The 17,296-nt window shown below is 42.8% G+C and overlaps 1 protein-coding gene across 1 annotated transcript; it reads left to right on the top strand.

Annotated features, from left to right (window-relative positions):
- Positions 1-13,415: 13,415 nt before the first annotated feature.
- Positions 13,416-15,209, top strand: LOC141259262 (protein FAM200C-like). Its single transcript, XM_073674976.1, has one exon. The coding sequence runs from the start codon at positions 13,416-13,418 to the stop codon at positions 15,207-15,209; it is 1,794 nt and encodes a 597-aa protein (XP_073531077.1).
- Positions 15,210-17,296: the final 2,087 nt, after the last annotated feature.

The following is a 17,296-nucleotide window of genomic DNA, read 5'->3' on the forward strand; positions in this document are numbered from 1 at the left end:
TCCAGTCTAGCTTGCTATCCAGGTAAACCCCCAAATATTTGAAACTGTCCACCATCTCCACATCCTGACCGTCAATGGTAACAGGTAGGCATACCTTCTTGCACCTTCCATAGCTCATCACCAACTCCCTGGTTTTCTTAACATTTAGTTCTAGATGGTTAGCCTGGCACCATACTACAAAGTCCGCAACCACCCTTCTATATTCCTCTTCGTCCTGGTCCTTCCCAATACCGCCAACTATCACAGAGTCATCCGAGTACTTCTGGAGGTGACAACGGTCTGATTTATACTGAAAGTCAGCTGTGTACAATGTAAAGAGGAATGGCGACAGCACTGTTCCCTGCGGGGCTCCGACACTGCTCAGTACACTATCTGATGTAGCCGTCCCCCACCTAACAAACTGTGGCCTATCCGACAGGTAGTCAATTATCCAATTCACAAGTCCCTCATCCACCGCCATTTTAATCAACTTTCCTCGCAGTAAGAGTGGCTGTAATGTGTTGAACGCACTAGAGAAATCAAAGAACAAAGCACGCACTGTGGTTCCATCATTGTCCAAAAAGGAATGTACTGTTTGTAGCAGAGACGCTACAGCATCGTCCACACCCAGTCCCTGCCGGTACGCAAACTGAAGAGCATCAGTATGCGCCATCACCCTCGGACACAAGTGAGCAAGTACTATTCTCTCCAAGGACTTCATCGCATGCGATGTTAAGGCCACCGGTCTATAGTCCCCCGGGGAAGCCGGGAAGGTAGTCTTGGGAATCGGCACCAGGCAGGAAGTCTTCCATAGCACTGGTACTCTCTTTGATTGTAAGCTCTGGTTAAAGAGATGCTGGAAGACAGTACATAACTCATTTGCACACACTCTGAGGACACGTGGACTGAGACCGTCAGGCCCTGCTGCTTTGCCAATGGCCAGCTTACTAAACTGGTCCCTCACGTCATTTTTGGAGACCGAGAAATGATCTATTTCACCCCCTGTTAATTTAGCTAGTTGTTCCCCGGCCTCCTCCCCCTTCCCTGCTGCTACCGCACCTTTATTGCTGAATCTATTGAAGAACTGATTCATTTCATTAGCCATTGTAAGTCCACCACCCCCCTGCTCCGACCTTGCCTTAAACCCAGTCACTAGCTTCATTCCAGCCCACACCTCTCTGGAGCTTTTTTGTGCAAATTGATTTTCTAATTTAACTCTGAATGCCTCACGGGCAATCTTAATTTTCCCCTTTAGGTCTCGCTGTATAATTTTCAATGCCTCCTTGTCCTTCCTTTTAAAAGCCAGTTTTTTCATGTTTAGTAAATGTTTCAACTCTTTTGTAATCCATGGCTTATTGTTTGCATAACACCGAATCTCTTGAACAGGTACTACAATGTCCATACAGAAGTTGATGTAATCAGTAACTCTGCCAGTAATCTCATTAACATTACATTTCTCTTTCATGGTACACAACACCTCCCAGTCTGTACAGTCAAAGCAGTCTTGTAACGCCTCCTCTGCTGCTGGACACCACTTCCTTATCTTTTTAATTGTCACTGGTTGTTTGCGGACGTCTGGTTGGTAAGCAGGAGACAATAGTATGAGGTTGTGGTCAGATTTCCCCAGGGGGGGTAATGCAGCCGATGAATAAGCATTCTTAACATTAGCAAAGAGGAGATCCAGTGTGTTGTTGTCCCGTGTAGGACATTTGACATATTGATAGAACTTTGGTATTGCAGATGAGATCTTTACTCGATTGAAATCCCCAGAAATTACAGTTAGAGAGTTTGGGTGTTTAGTCTGAAGCCGGGCCATCCCCCTGACAACACATCCCCAGCAGCCTCTGGGTTCGCAGATGGTGGTATATACATCACAACTACAATAACAAGAGTGAATTCTCTAGGCAGATAGTAAGGCCTGAGGCCCACTGCTAACAGTTCAATATTTGGACAGCAATGTTTCTCCTTAACAGTTACATGCCCCTGATTGCACCATCTGTTGTTAATGTAGAGTATCACTCCTCCACCTTTTTTCTTGCCGCATCTAACTCTCTCTCTATCAGCCCGAACCATTTGAAACCCTGGTACCGAGACACATGAATCTGGGACCTCCTCATGCAGCCAGGTTTCTGTAAAGCACATGAGACTGCATTCCCTAAACTCCTTCTGGGTCTTACTCAGAGCCAGCAGTTCATCCGACTTATTTCCCAGCGATCGTACGTTACCCATGATAATGGATGGGACCACTGGTTTAAACCTTCTCCTCCAGGACTTGATCTTCTTGCCTGCTCTGCAGCCTCTGAAAGGTCTCCTTATTTCCCGTGGAACATTCAGTATTGCCACTGCTGGAGAAGACTTTATCCTGCGCAGTTCCAGAAGACGATCCCTAGAATACACTGCTCGTTTAGCAACAGACCTAGGGTCCACCATCCCGTCATTATTCCCACCCGTCACACCAGTCCTCTCCATGGCAAATCGTATACAGTGACCTCCACCGCTCACATATGGCTGTATCCCTGTCACAGGCTGTGGGTAGCAGCATGCATCCTTCAGTAGCATTAGCTGAGATGGTCCGTATTGCTTGCCCCAGAGTGTCTGTACCTGCAGGAGACTTGTAAGTGGTGGAAGAAGATCCAGGTGCAGATCTCGTGCTGTGTGCCCAGCAGCAGTTGATAGTGTGGGAAGTGTTGTATCTTCCATCCCCAATAGACGAGTATACAGGAACGTTGCAATCCAGAGAAGGTAATAAAATAAAATAACTAACAAAACAAAATAAAATAACTAACAAAACATTTAATATGCTTTTAAACAACTGTTTTTGCTTTCGTCATAGTAAGGATATTGTAAATACCATCCTGTCGTCCCATTACATTTTGGAGACACTCACCTTGGGAGAAATGGTCTCCATTGATGCCTGTTCTTGCTGTTGAGCTTTTCTGCTTTTGGGAAGGACTTTTTATTACACCTACTGCAATGGAGATGGAAATATCATCAGGGCTTTCTATAATTTCTTCATCGTTTTAATTTATTCAAGATATATGGGACCTGTATGCTTCCATGTTATTTAAATGGTGACCCATCTCCTTGTGGTTGTATTGTGTCTCACATTGATGTTTTCCCCTCCCTCGTCCCCTATGTCCCATTCTCCTTCTTTCCATTTCTCCCTCTCCCCTCTTATCCCCCCACTTTTTTTTTCTTCCTCAGGAATCAAGGTGTACCTTTATTATGGGAACTTATCTGTTAGATTGTACTTATACTCAGGTTGTATTTTTATGAGTATAATGGGATATGTTTAATAAGGTGTCTTTCCCCCAGATTATGTACCACCATACTGACACATTTGGCTCTATATTTCTGCTTATTTATACTGTGGGCATTCCTTTGGTTATGTGGACAATTTACATCCTCTATGTGTGTGTGCCTACCTGGGTGAATAAGTGTGTGGATTGTACACACCTGGATAGCTCCCTGACAACCAGGCACTGGGGATGAGACTCCAATAGTATGGCGCCGGCAGACGCGTGTGCACTGCATCAGTGCTCCTGTGTATGGGTGAAGGCCTCCGTCACTTCTGGTATGCGCCCATGATGTCTAACGGGGATTTCCCCTGACGCTTGCCGGAACGGAGTGCCGAATCCCTGCACTTCCGGGGCTTTGACGCGGCTCGAACACGCGCTGCATTCATTGGCGTGGGGGCGATTAGGATGGGTATAAAGATGATGACCTCTAACTGCACACACACTCCCCTTGAGAATTATAGAATTTTGGATAATTAGAGGAGGAAGACATGTGAAGACTCAAACTTCAAGGTTAGATTTTAGAAAGGCAGATTTTAAGAGACTCAGAAAGAGAATAGGAGGGATCCAATGGCTGGATGTCCTTAAGGACAAAAATGTCCAGGAAGGATGGGAAATTTTTAAAAATGAGATTCTCAAAGCACAATCGTTAACAATCCCGAAAAGTAGGAAGAATGGGAAGCATTTAAGGAAACCAGGATGGATGAACACAGAACTTAAACACATGCTAAAAAGAAAGAAAGAAATGTTTATTAAATGGAAAGAGGGAGGCATATCTAAAGAAGATTATAATGCAGTCTGCAGATCCTGTAGGGCACGTATCAGGTTAGCTAAAGCTGACAATGAATTAAGGCTTGCAAGAGATGTCAAAAGCAACAAAAAAGGATTTTGGGGGTATGTCAAAAGTAAAAGAAAAGTCAAAGATGCTATAGGATTTTTACAGGATGAAAATGGAGAAATGGTAAGAGAGGATGTTGAGAAGGCCGAACTTTTTAATTCCAATTTTGCATCTGTTTTCTCTCAGAAAGAAAATGTATCATCAACTGATCTTCACTGTCCTTTTAAAGGAATAGAAGAATCCAAGTTATCTGTAAACAGAAAGATTGTGAGGGAATATTTAGCTAACATAAATGAGTTCAAGTCTCCAGGTCCAGATGAATTACACCCCAGAGTACTGAAGGAGATCGTAGAAGAAATTTTAGAACCACTCTCCATAATCTTTGAAAATTCTTGGAGAACAGGAGAAGTCCCAGAAGACTGGAGAAGAGCAAATGTTGTTCCTATCTTCAAAAAGGGGAAGAAGGTGGACCCAGGGAACTATAGGCCGGTGAGTCTGACTTCTATACCAGGAAAGATCTTTGAACAAATTATTAAACAACATGTATGTAAGTACATGGATAAGAATGAAGTGATTAACCAGAGTCAGCATGGGTTTGTAACTAACAAGTCATGTCAGACTAACTTAATTTCCTTCTATGACAGAATCACTGACTGGGTGGATCAGGGAAATGCTGTAGATATAGTATATCTTGACTTCAGCAAAGCATTTGACAAAGTATCTCACACCATCCTTATTGAAAAAATGACCAAGTATGCAATGGACCAGGCAACTGTTAGGTGGATTCATAACTGGCTTAGTGATCGGACTCAAAGGGTGGTTGTAAATGGCTTCACATCCAGCTGGATGAATGTCTCAAGTGGGGTACCACAGGGCTCCGTCCTGGGACCTGTATTGTTCAACATCTTTATCAATGATTTAGATGAAGGAATTGAGGGTAAACTGATTAAATTTGCTGATGACACAAAGCTAGGAGGGATAGCTAATACTAGAGAAGAGAGAGAGAGGATCCAAAAAGACCTAAATAAACTGGAGCAGTGGGCAGCAGCCAACAGAATGGTTTTTAACAGGGAAAAAATCAAAGTACTACATCTGGGCAATAAAAATGAAAAAAGCATATACAGAATGGGAGAAATAGAGCTAAGCAACAGTACATGTGAAAAAGACTTAGGTATACTAATAGATCATAGACTGAACATGAGTCAACAGTGTGATGCAGCAGCAAAAAAGGCAAATACCATTCTGGGATGTATTAACAGAAGCATACAGTCTAGATCACGTGAAGTCATTATCGGACTTTACTCCTCTTTGGTCAGACCTCATCTGGAATACTGTGTACAGTTTTGGGCACCACATTTTAAAAAAGACATAGACAAACTGGAGCAAGTTCAGAGAAGAGCGACCAGAATGGTGACTGGTCTGCAAACCATGTCCTATGAGGAACGGTTGCAGGATTTGGGAATGTTTAGCTTGCAAAAAAGAAGACTGAGAGGAGACTTAATAGCTGTCTACAAATATGTCAAGGGCTGTCACATTGTAGAAGGATCATCTTTATTCTCATTTGCACAAGGAAAGACTAGAAGCAATGGGATGAAACTAAATGGGAGGAGACACAGATTAGATATTAGAAAAAACTTTTTGACAGTGAGGGTGATCAATGAGTGGAACAGGCTGCCACGAGAGGTGGTGAGTTCCCCTTCAATGGACGTCTTCAAACAGAGGCTGGACAGACATCTGTTTGAGATGATTTAGTGAATCCTGCTTTGAGCAGGGGGTTGGACCAGATGACCCAGGAGGTCCCTTCCAACTCTACATTCTATGATTCTATGATTCTATGAGAAAGCCCATCAGAGTGCGAAACGCTAGTCGGGGTGTATGTTGTGGAGGTGGTCTTGGTACAGCAGGATTATATATGGGTAAGTCCTGACCATTAATGACTCTTTCTGATCTCTCCCCCTTATGTACATGGGGCATTATTTTGGTGTGACTTTTCCCGTATCTGCTTAAGAAAATTTCCCCATCTCTCAACAAGTGTGAGAAATGGGTGTCATTTACCCATATGGCATTTTTCTGTGATCCTGCATATTACTATTAAATTACTACAGGGTCACATTTCAGACCACACTCTCCACAATTTCTTGAATCCCTCTTTTTCACCTATTTGTAGAATTTCTATCTGTGTTTTTAAATATTTTTTTCAATAAAAATCTGTTTTATATTACTGCAAGTGGTTTTTGGATTTTCTTATTCAAGTATAGGTTGCCTACATGTAGACCCACTGCATTGTTTGTCTATTTTCAAATAATGGGGAGATATGAACCTTTAAAAAATCTCCAGCCATGATGACTAATTTATGCCTCTGGAATATTTTTCTTTATAGAAAGATTACACAGTCTGGACTTGGGTAGTTTAGCTCCGGGGGTCAGGTTAATAGGACAGTCATAAGCACGATGAGGAGGCAAATCCTGACAGCCCCTCTCAGAAAAAGCATCCTCAAAACCAGACAGAAAAGCAGATAATAGTCCGTAGAGCCAGCAGCAAGGGAAATATCTAAACAGTTCAATAATCTCCCCGGTTTGCCAATCCACCAGCAGATTATGTTTAACAAGCCAAGGGATACCCAAGACAATCGGTGTGGGAAGATTATCCAGGACAATCGGTGTGGGAAGATTGTCCAGGACATAGCAAGGGATAATTTCACAATGAACTGACCCCACGCTCAGTTTTACATTATGAACAATCTGAGTGAATACTTTCTGTGGAAGTGGCGCCGAATCGATGGCGAAAATGGAAATAGGTTTATCTAAATTACAGCAAGCAAGACCATGAGTTTTCAGAAACTCAGCATCAACCATGCTGACTCCGGCTCCACTTTCAACAAACACAGAATTTTTTTTCGGTTTTGCTCTCTAGCACCACCTCTGCAGTCAGGACAAAGCGGGAACTGCAGTTTGGCCACAAATGCACCCCTTGTTTATCCTACTCCAGACTACCAAGAGTTAATTGTGTCGCCTTTTGTTTAGGAATTGAAGGACAGGTCACAACAAAATGTCCCTTTTTCCCACAAAAAAACTGACGCCTTTTTTCTTGCGAATCTCCGGGGAGATGTATGATGCAGAGACACCCCCTAACTGCATGGGTTCTTCCACCTCCCTTAGTACTGGTTCACCACCAGACCGCTCACCTGGCAGAGGTACACAACCCCGACAAGAAGGCCCCGGAGAAGGTGGTCTCACCCGTCTATCCCGAAGGCGTCTTCATATGGCCAAAAACATGGCAGCCTCCAAGGACTGAGGGGTTTCATATACTGCCAAGGCATCTTTCAACCTTTCAGCAAGCCCCTCACAAAATTGACTTCTAAGGGCTGAGTCATTTCATTTGGAATCCGTTGTCCATCTACGGAATTCCGAACTGTACGTTTCCACTGACCGATTCCCCTGCTGAAGGCGACGTAGCCTAGATTCAGCCAAGGCGACTCGGTCAGGGTCATCATAGATGAGGGCCAGAGCCCCAAAAAAACCTCCACAGACTGGAGACAAACCGAGTCCTGCGGTAACGAAAACGCCCATGACTGAGGATCTCCCTGCAATAGAGAGATCACAATACCAACCCGTTGCTCCTCATTACTGGAGGAGTAAAGACGAAGTTTAAAGTACAATTTGCATGCCTTCTTAAATATAAAAAACTTGTCTCTACCTCCTGAAAACCTGTCCGGGAGGGCAGCCTTAGGTTCAGGCTGGACCAGCCTACCTGCAGAGACCCCTACATTGGCGACCTATAACCGCTGATGCGGCTGCTGAATCTCACAGCGGAGATCATTCACCTCCAGAGACAGACGGTGTAACTGCTCTGCGAGCTCTGCAACTGAACCCATACCAAGGGAGAAAGGAAAAAAAAAAAAAGGTCCACGCCCAAAAACACACAGAGAAAAAAAAAACAACAAAATGTCAGCTTTTTTTTTACTTTTCAAAAAAGTGCTCGGCCAGCGATAATGTCACACCAGGTGTGGGAAAGACTTAGTGCAACACAAAGAGAAAGGAAGCCCAGACTCTAGGGAAAGGGGGAAGGAGAGACCTCCTAGTCTGGTCTTGTGTCACCCTGTCTCAACAACCGTCCCTATATTGGCTCTTCACCAATCGCCGCACATGTGCCTCGCCCTGACTTTCCCTGGCGTACGGCTAAGGCTAAGGATGGGAGGAGATGAGCATTAGCCGATCTCCACTAAACTCTATAGACCACAAGGGTAGACAAACAGGGGGAAAAGTGCTTAGCTTTAGACGACTCCACACAAACGTGCACACGGCTTCAAGCTCCAGAGAGGACGAAGTACTGCTCTTGCTAAAGCTTCACAAGTAGTAATGAATATCGCCGGCACCTCCCTCTCAGACACACCAGGTATTTATACACCCAAGCCAGGGTGCTAATTAGCCAGAGGGAGGTAGCCGCTGCGTCCTAGAGACAGCCAGCCTCTAAGAAGATGTCTGTAATGCCAAACGTAGAGATCTCCTGCAACCAACTGCAGGGCGACTGTCTGCCACCTCGTACACACCCATGACATAAAGTGTTGAGTGCATATTAACTAAAGAGTATCTATTAACCTATCAATATAAAAACATACCATAATATATAGGGGCCTAATGGCATATAGCTATAGCGATACCTACATGCAGTGCAATAATAAATAATGTTACTGGCTATGATTGTATAGTGCAATACATATACTAAAATGACATGAAATAAGGTGCATGTGCAAGAAATAATGCATAATAAAAGAATAATGTGTAACATGTATGTGCATTATTATATGATAGTGTAAGAAGATAAATAAAGTGACAGTGCATACAGAACCACCAAGTGAGATAAATATAATACATACTTGATAAAAGTTAATAAATATCGTGAGATGTAAAAATGCCCATGATACAATGCCACAAATTCTATGAAAAAAAGAACATAAAGTTTCAATATGCAAATAATGTAGGACTACATGGATAAGTAGGATTATATGTTGCAAACAAAATTATTAGGGAAGCATTTCTAAAATATGTCAAACACAAAATCCATTGATGCATATAGTTATTAATAAAATAAAGCATCGCAACGCCAAGCTGTTGATATGCATCACCATGGAGAACACCCATGGAGAAATCCTAACTAATAAGTAATTAAACCAGACATAATATACCATGATGAAATTGGTCACCCCACCAATCCATGGGATAAAGGAAAGGTATTAGGTGATGGCCTTATAAAGTTCGAAAAACTGTATCTCCGAGGTGGAATTTGAAAGATCATGGTGGATATCTTGAACTTTAATGGATATACTAAAGTTGCAGATGTCAAAAAAAGCCAGAAGACTCGCCGATTAATCCATTTTAGAATCTAGAAAGGAGGAGGACGAAATAAACCGCAGATGATGACCACAGACGTTTCCGAAGCAAAGACCTCCAGTGCCCATGGTAAGTATCTTGAAAGATGAAAGAGATTGCTGGTGTAGGCAGATGTGACCAAATTCTAGAATCTGTAGAAAAATATAAATAAAGAGTATAAGAATAATAATTATGAAAAAGACCGTTCAACGGGTTCAAACCAAAAATAAATCCCACCCATAAAAGACCTTTACAGAAGCGTTAAAACCAAAATTTTCATTAAGGCCCAGAGGAGTGAGTGTACCAAAGTGCCTTTGATTGGCAAGCTTTAGATATGCATTCGTTATGCCTATTGGTGGATGTCCACTTCCTCTCCTATTTAGGGTTTTCTGCTTTTTTGGTACATATTAGACTATTTGTTAAATTATATATTTAAATAAAGATATACCTTTATGACACCAGTTTATTGTTGGTATTGATTATACTCTGTGGAGCTGCATTAAACAATCGAGGACTATGGAGAGTGTATTATACTATATGGGGCCTGCATTATACTCTATTGAGGACTATGAGGAGTGCATTATACTATGTGTACTATATGAGGCTGTATTATACGCTTTTGAGTACTATGGGGAGTGCATTATACTATGTGTACTATATGGGGGCTGCATTATACTGTATCGAGGACTATGGGGTGCGCATTATACTATATGGAGAACTATGGGGAATGCATTATACTATATGAAGCACTATGGGGTGCATTATACTATGGGCAGTGCATAGTCCTACATATAGTGCAATGGGGGGTGCATTATACAATATTGAGGACTATGGGGAGTGCATTATACTATATTGAGGACTATGGGGAGTGCATTATACTATATTGAGGACTATGGGGAGTGCATTATACTATATGGAGGACTATGGGGTGTGCATTATACTATGTGGAGGACTATGGGGAATGCATTATACTATATGAATGACTATGGGGTGCATTATACTATATGAAGGACTATGGGGTCCATTATACCATGTGGAGGACTATGGAGTGCATTATACTAAACGAGCAAAATGCTGCCTATGTGCTGCTGATAACATGATACTCTATGGGGACAGATTGATCTACTAGTGATAGTTCTGTGCCCATCATTCTTCCTCAGCCGATGTAAAGAAGCCAGGAAACAAGCGTCGAACGACTTCAATATTGTCGGTCAGGCTCGTTTAACGGCCTGAACTCAACGCATGTAAATACAACAGAAATGTTTTTGTGTGATGGTACAATATGTGAGCATTTGAGGCCCCACTTTAAACTTTTGCTCAGGGCCCCACTTGGTCTAAAACCAGCCCTGGGAATATGGTGACTGTCAGTATAAACTGACATTGGCTATCTTTATGAATACTTAAATAAATGTGAGCCTATTTTTTAAAGAAAATAATATATTCATGGATTGTATGTCATGAATTGGTGTGATCATTTAGATCTAATTGATCCATGAAATATAACAAATCAGTTTTGTAATTTAGCCTTGAGGGAATCTGGTTTGTAGTTGAAAGATCCAAAGCGCCTCACTGCGGAGAATGTTTCTTCTCCAATCTCCACCCTTTTTGGGTTTGGAGACTTTCTCAATACCATAAAATCTAAATAAGCTTAAATCATCATTGTGAATGGTCAAAAAATGTTTGGCTGCTCCTGATGGTTTCAAAGATTGAGAGTTTGATCTGTCTGCAATATCTTGACCTTTAATTTTCGTTTGGTACAGCCTACGTATGTCAGACAGCGAGACGTGCAATGTATCATATACACAACGTGTGTGTTCACAATTGATATATGGTTTAATCTTAAAGGCACATTTGCCATTGCTGGAGTGGAACATTTTATTTGTCATAACGTATTTGCAGACTTGGCAGCGCGGGTGGTTGCATTTATAGGCACCTGGTTGATACAGCCGGGTATATTCATTGTTACTGGTTTCAAAAAGGCTGGGGGAAAGAATTAAACTAAGGAAGGGGCCCTTCTGGCTACAAAATTACATAAATTTTTTAGGACAGTGGCATAATGATCATTCTGATGTAAAATTAGTAAATTCAATTTAATGATGTTAAAGACTTGTTTGCATTGTTGACTATATTCAGTGGAAAAGGTTAATCTGTTGGTAACTTGCTGTATGTTTTCTCTTCACTTAGTATTAAGGCCTCCCTGGATCTATTCCCTGTTATGGCTGCAGCTCGTTCTAAAGTCCATCTTGGGTCCCCTCTCACTTTAAGTCTTTGACATGTATCTACTGCATGTTTATTGTATTGGTAGGTGTTGGAGCAGGTGCAAAAGAGTTCCCCCCACAGGAATGGATTTGATGGTATGTGGTGGGTGAAACGCATCAGTATGTTTTTTACGCCCTTGCAACTATTTTAATGAAGTCATAATAAAAGTATTTTTGATTTTAATTCACTTTGCTGAATTGAAAAACCTCTTATCATAACTTTGACATGAATATAGTTGACCGACGTTCCTCAGTGGCCTGACATGAGCTAATGTAAATGGGCCATTACAGTGAATTCTATGCGAGCAATACATAGAAGTAACATTTCCTTGTAATTCTGCTTGTGATGGCAATTAGATGACTACTCAAAGGTAATTTCTACAAAACAGAAAGTGAGGCTACAAAATGTTAGGTTCAGGGTCGGACTGGAGCACCGGGACACCGGAGAATCCTCCGGTGGGCCCGCCCCCAGCCCCCACTCCTGCCTCCTTCATTTGTGCCTGCCGTGCATGCGGATAGTATGCACCTAGCAATGCGCACTTTATTCTATTGCCGGCAGCGGCGGGCAGGCTGCACAAGTGATGTGAAGTGCAGCAGCGGTGACGTCACATCACCTGCCGCCACTGCCGGCTTCTATTGAGGAGCGGTGAGTGCTGCCCACTCTCACTGCAGCCGCCACAGGCACAGGCACAGATGCCTGTGTGAGGCTGAGAGTAGGCACTGCAGCACCGCAACAGCTGATAGCCGAGAGCACCTGTTTCCTGCTCGGCTGCTCTTCTTCCACAAAACTCTGCACAGCAGTGGTCTAACGCTGATTGGCAACAAGGCAGCCAATCACCATTAGTTTTCTTTGTGTGACCTCACAGCGCTGGCAAAGAGCTGTGCTGTGATTGGTCAAGACCCTGTCCAAGCAGCACAGTAGTATTGATAGAGGAGTAGAGGGAGTCTGATGGCTGCAGTGTGAGTCTGAATGTAAGTAAATAAATATATCATGCCTGCAGCCTGACTAGTGCAACAGCCAGTAAGGCAGCTAGGAGAGGGGGCCCTCATGCAATCTAAAGGTGGCACAGGGAAGGAGGCCCACAGTAAATATCTAATTTCCTGTGGGTCCCCTCCCCACTGTGTCAATTACCTCTATTTTACTATGGGTCCCCTTACCCCCTCTGAGCAGGCCCACAGGAAATTAGGTGACACAGTGGACCCACAGGAAATTAGGTGACACAGTGGGGGAGGGGGCCCACAGGAAATTAGGCAACACAACAGGGGAGGGGTCCCTCAAGTATTTCACCCAAAATGGTACTATTAAAAGCATCATCTAGCCCCATAAAAAATAAGCCATCACACAGCTCCAGTATATAGAGGATGTGTCCTGTGTGGTGTAGAAGATAGAGGTTGTGTCCCGTGTTGTGTAGTATATAGAGGATGTGTCCCGTGTTGTGTAGTATATAGAGCAGTGGTTCTTAACCGGGGTTCTATCGAACCCTAGGGGTTCGGTGAGTCGGTCTCAGGGGTTCGGCGGAGCCTCCGCCACGTAGGTCAAGACACACCCGACTCATTAAGTAATTTCGTGATAACACGTCCCGCTTGGCCATCACTTGCTGCAGATGATCACGTTACATTAATTGGCCAATCAGTGCTGCGGGGAATTTAGTGTGCTCAGTAATCCATACTAACTATGTCGAGCAAAAAAAGAAAGTGGTCGGACGAATATGTACAACATGGATTCACATGTATCACGGAACGTGATGGGAGTCAGCGTCCTATATGCATGATTTGCAATGCCAAGTTGAGCAACTCTAGTCTCGCACCGGCAAAACTGAAGGAACACTTCATGAAACTGCATGGAGATGGGGAATACAAGAACACAACGCTTGCTGAATTCAAGGTGAAAAGAGCCAAATTCGATGAAAGGGCCACTCTGCCTGCTCTTGGATTTGTACCCGTGAACAAACCGATCCTCTCCGCATCATACGAAGTTGCTTACGTGATTGCAAAGCAGGGCAAGCCGCACACCATCTGTGAAACACTCATAAAACCATCAGCGTTAAAGATGGCGAATCTGATACTCGGAACAGCTGCCGAAGGTAAATTATCCCAAATTCCTCTTTCAAATGACACCATCAGTGACAGAATAGAGTGCATGAGTAAAGACATCTTGGCTCAAGTAGTCGCAGATCTAATTTCAAGTCCGGCAAAATTCAGCCTTCAACTCGACGAGACCACAGACGTTTCTAATCTAAGCCAGCTTGCTGTTTTCGTGCGCTATGTGAAAGACAACATGATAAAAGAAGAGTTTTTATTTTGTAAGCCTCTTACAACAACAACTAAGGCAGCCGATGTGAAGAAGCTTGTGGATGACTTCCTCAGAGACAACAATCTTTCATGGGATATGGCTTCTGCAGTTTGTACGGACGGAGCTCCAGTCATGCTGAGAAGAAAGTCAGGTTTTGGTGCGCTAGTAAAAGCCGATGCACCACACATCATTGTTACGCATTGTATTCTGCACAGGCATGCATTGGCAACAAAAACCTTGCCTCAAAAAATGGCAGAAGTATTAAAAACTGTAGTGGAATATGTGAACTATGTGCGAAATAGTGCTCTGAGGCACCGCATCTTCAGTGAGCTGTGTAATGAAATAGGCTCTGAATTCGAGGTTCTCCTGTACCATTCTAATGTTCGGTGGTTATCCCGGGGACAGGTGCTGAATCGTGTTTTTGCCATGCATGTGGAATTAGCCCTGTTTTTGCAAGAGCACCAACATTGTCATGCAGATTGCTTCAAACATCCTGAGTTCATTCTCATTTTAGCGTACATGGCTGATATATTTGCAGCTCTAAATCAGCTCAATCAGCAGATGCAGGGTGGTGGAGTCAACATCATGGACGCAGAAGAAAACCTGAAGGCTTTTAAAAAAAAAATACCGTTATGGAAACGACGAACAGAGAACAATAACTTCGCAAACTTTCCCCTTCTGGACGACTGTGTAAGTAAGATCGAAGATGTGTCTGGAATTGGAGACATTTCTGTATCCATGGAACTGAAGCAAACAATTGAGCTTGCAAAGTCTCTCGACGGATATTTCCCTACAAGAGAGTCATATCCAGCATGGGTGAGACAGCCGTTCACGTTTGCTGTTGAGACAGCAGATGTCAATTATGAATACCTCTACGAAATCATTGAAATTCAGCAGAGCCACGTTCAACAGCAACTCTTCAGAACAACAACACTCTCAATGTTTTGGTGTCGACAGTTGGAAAAGTACCCAATTATTGCTAAGAAAGCCCTGGAATTTTTTATACCATTTGTTACAACATATCTCTGTGAACAATCCTTTTTGAGGATGCTGGACATAGAAACAAAGAAAAGGAACAGACTTTGCTGTGAAAATGACATGAGAGTAGCACTTGCCAAGGTGAAGCCACGCATATCTGAACTGGTCTCTCAAAAACAACAGCAGAAGTCACACTGATTTGCAGGTATGTAATTTGTTGTGAGTTCATGCACTGTGTTGGTTTTGTTCTTTGATCAAGGTGATGTTCATGCATGGTTCATTTTGTGTACCAGTAAAAAAACATATACCTATGTCTTGAATTTGGAAAAAAATCATATTTGATTTATCACTAAAGAAGGGTTCAGTGAATGTGCATTTGAAACTGGTGGGTTCGGTACCTCAAACAAGGTTAAGAACCACTGATATAGAGGATCAGTGCTGTGTAGTATATAGAGGATGTGTCCCGTGTTGTGTAGTATATAGAGGATGTGTCCCGTGTGGTGTAGTATATAGAGGATCTGTCAGTTCTCCAGTGTGGTGTAGTATATAGAGGATCTGTCAGCTCTCCTGTGTGGTGTAGTATATAGAGGATCTGTCAGCTCTCCTGTGTGGTGTAGTATATAGAGGATCTGTCAGTTCTCCAGTGTGGTGTAGTATATAGAGGATCTGTCAGCTCTTCTGTGTGGTGTAGTATATAGATGATCTGTCAGCTCTTCTGTGTGGTGTAGTATATAGAGGATCTGTCAGCTCTCCTGTGTGGTGTAGTATATAGAGGATCTGTCAGTTCTCCAGTGTGGTGTAGTATATAGAGGATCTGTCAGCTCTTCTGTGTGGTGTAGTATATAGATGATCTGTCAGTTCTCCAGTGTGGTGTAGTTTATAGAGGATCTGTCAGCTCTTCTGTGTGGTGTAGTATAAAGATGATCTGTCAGCTCTCCTGTGTGGTGTAGTATATAGAGGATCTGTCATCTCTACTGTGTGGTGTAGTATATAGAGGATCTGTCAGCTCTCCTGTGTGGTTTAGTATATAGAGGATCTGTCAGGTCTCCTGTGTGGTGTAGTATATAGAGAATCTGTCAGCTCTCCTGTGTGGTGTAGTATCTAGGATCTATCCTGCATGGTATTTTCACATAACTGCATGATGGGCCCCAAGAATGATTTTCTCTGGTGGGCCCAAGGTAGTCCAGTCCGACGCTGGTTAGGTTTAAAGTGGCCAAACTAATTTGTCTCTAATTGATTAAAACTAACAATTTTTAGGAAAATGATTTTTGCCTGGTAAAATGTAATAATAAATGATTGTTTTAGCTAATCAATAACAGACAGGGATCGGTAGTGTGTAGAACTTTTGTTCAATAGTAGTTCAGGGATGATCTTCCTAGTAATGAATGTTCCCTGAAAGACTATCCATCTCATCGGACGCCATTAAACTTTGTTATGCCCCTGTGTCGTCTTTAGGGCTGAGCTCTCCTGTGTGGTGTAGTGTATAGAGGATCTGTCAGCTATCCTGTGTGGTGTAGTGTATAGAGGATCTGTCCGCTCTCCTGTGTGGTGTAGTGTATAGAGGATCTGTCAGCTCTCCTGTGTGGTGTAGTATATAGAGGATCTGTCAGCTCTCCTGTGTGGTATAGTATATAGAGGATGTGTCTGCTCTCCTGTGTGGTGTAGTATATAGAGGATCTGTCATCTCTCCTGTGTGGTGTAGTATATAGAGGATCTGTCATCTCTCCTGTGTGGTGTAGTATATAGAGGATCTGTCGGCTCTCCTGTGTGGTGTAGTATATAGAGGATCTGTCAGCTCTCCTGTATGGTGTAGTATATAGAGGATCTGTCAGCTCTCCTGTGTGGTGTAGTATATAGAGGATGTGTCAGCTCTCCTGTGTGGTTTAGTATATAGAGGATCTGTCAGGTCTCCTGTGTGGTGTAGTATATAGAGAATCTGTCAGCTCTCCTGTGTCGTGTAGTATCTAGGATCTATCCTGCATGGTATTTTCACATAACTGCATGATGGGCCCCAAGAATGATTTTCTCTGGTGGGCCCAAGGTAGTCCAGTCCGACGCTGGTTAGGTTTAAAGTGGCCAAACTAATTTGTCTCTAATTGATTAAAACTAACAATTTTTAGGTAAATGATTTTTGCCTGGTAAAATGTAATAATAAATGATTGTTTTAGCTAATCAATCACAGACAGGGATCGGTAGTGTGTAGAACTTTTGTTCAATAGTAGTTCAGGGATGATCTTCCTAGTAATGAATGTTCCCTGAAAGATTATCCATCTCATCGGACGCCA

Source organism: Phyllobates terribilis, unplaced genomic scaffold, assembly GCF_046119375.1.
Source record: "Phyllobates terribilis strain yellow unplaced genomic scaffold, ASM4611937v1 Scaffold_1__5_contigs__length_1240528914, whole genome shotgun sequence".
NCBI classification, from domain to species: Eukaryota; Metazoa; Chordata; class Amphibia; order Anura; family Dendrobatidae; genus Phyllobates; species Phyllobates terribilis.

What these genes read in the sequence shown, in the direction of transcription:
- LOC141259262 (XM_073674976.1), top strand. Translation starts at nt 13,416, where the DNA reads ATGTCGAGCAAAAAAAGAAAGTGGTCGGACGAATATGTACAACATGGA.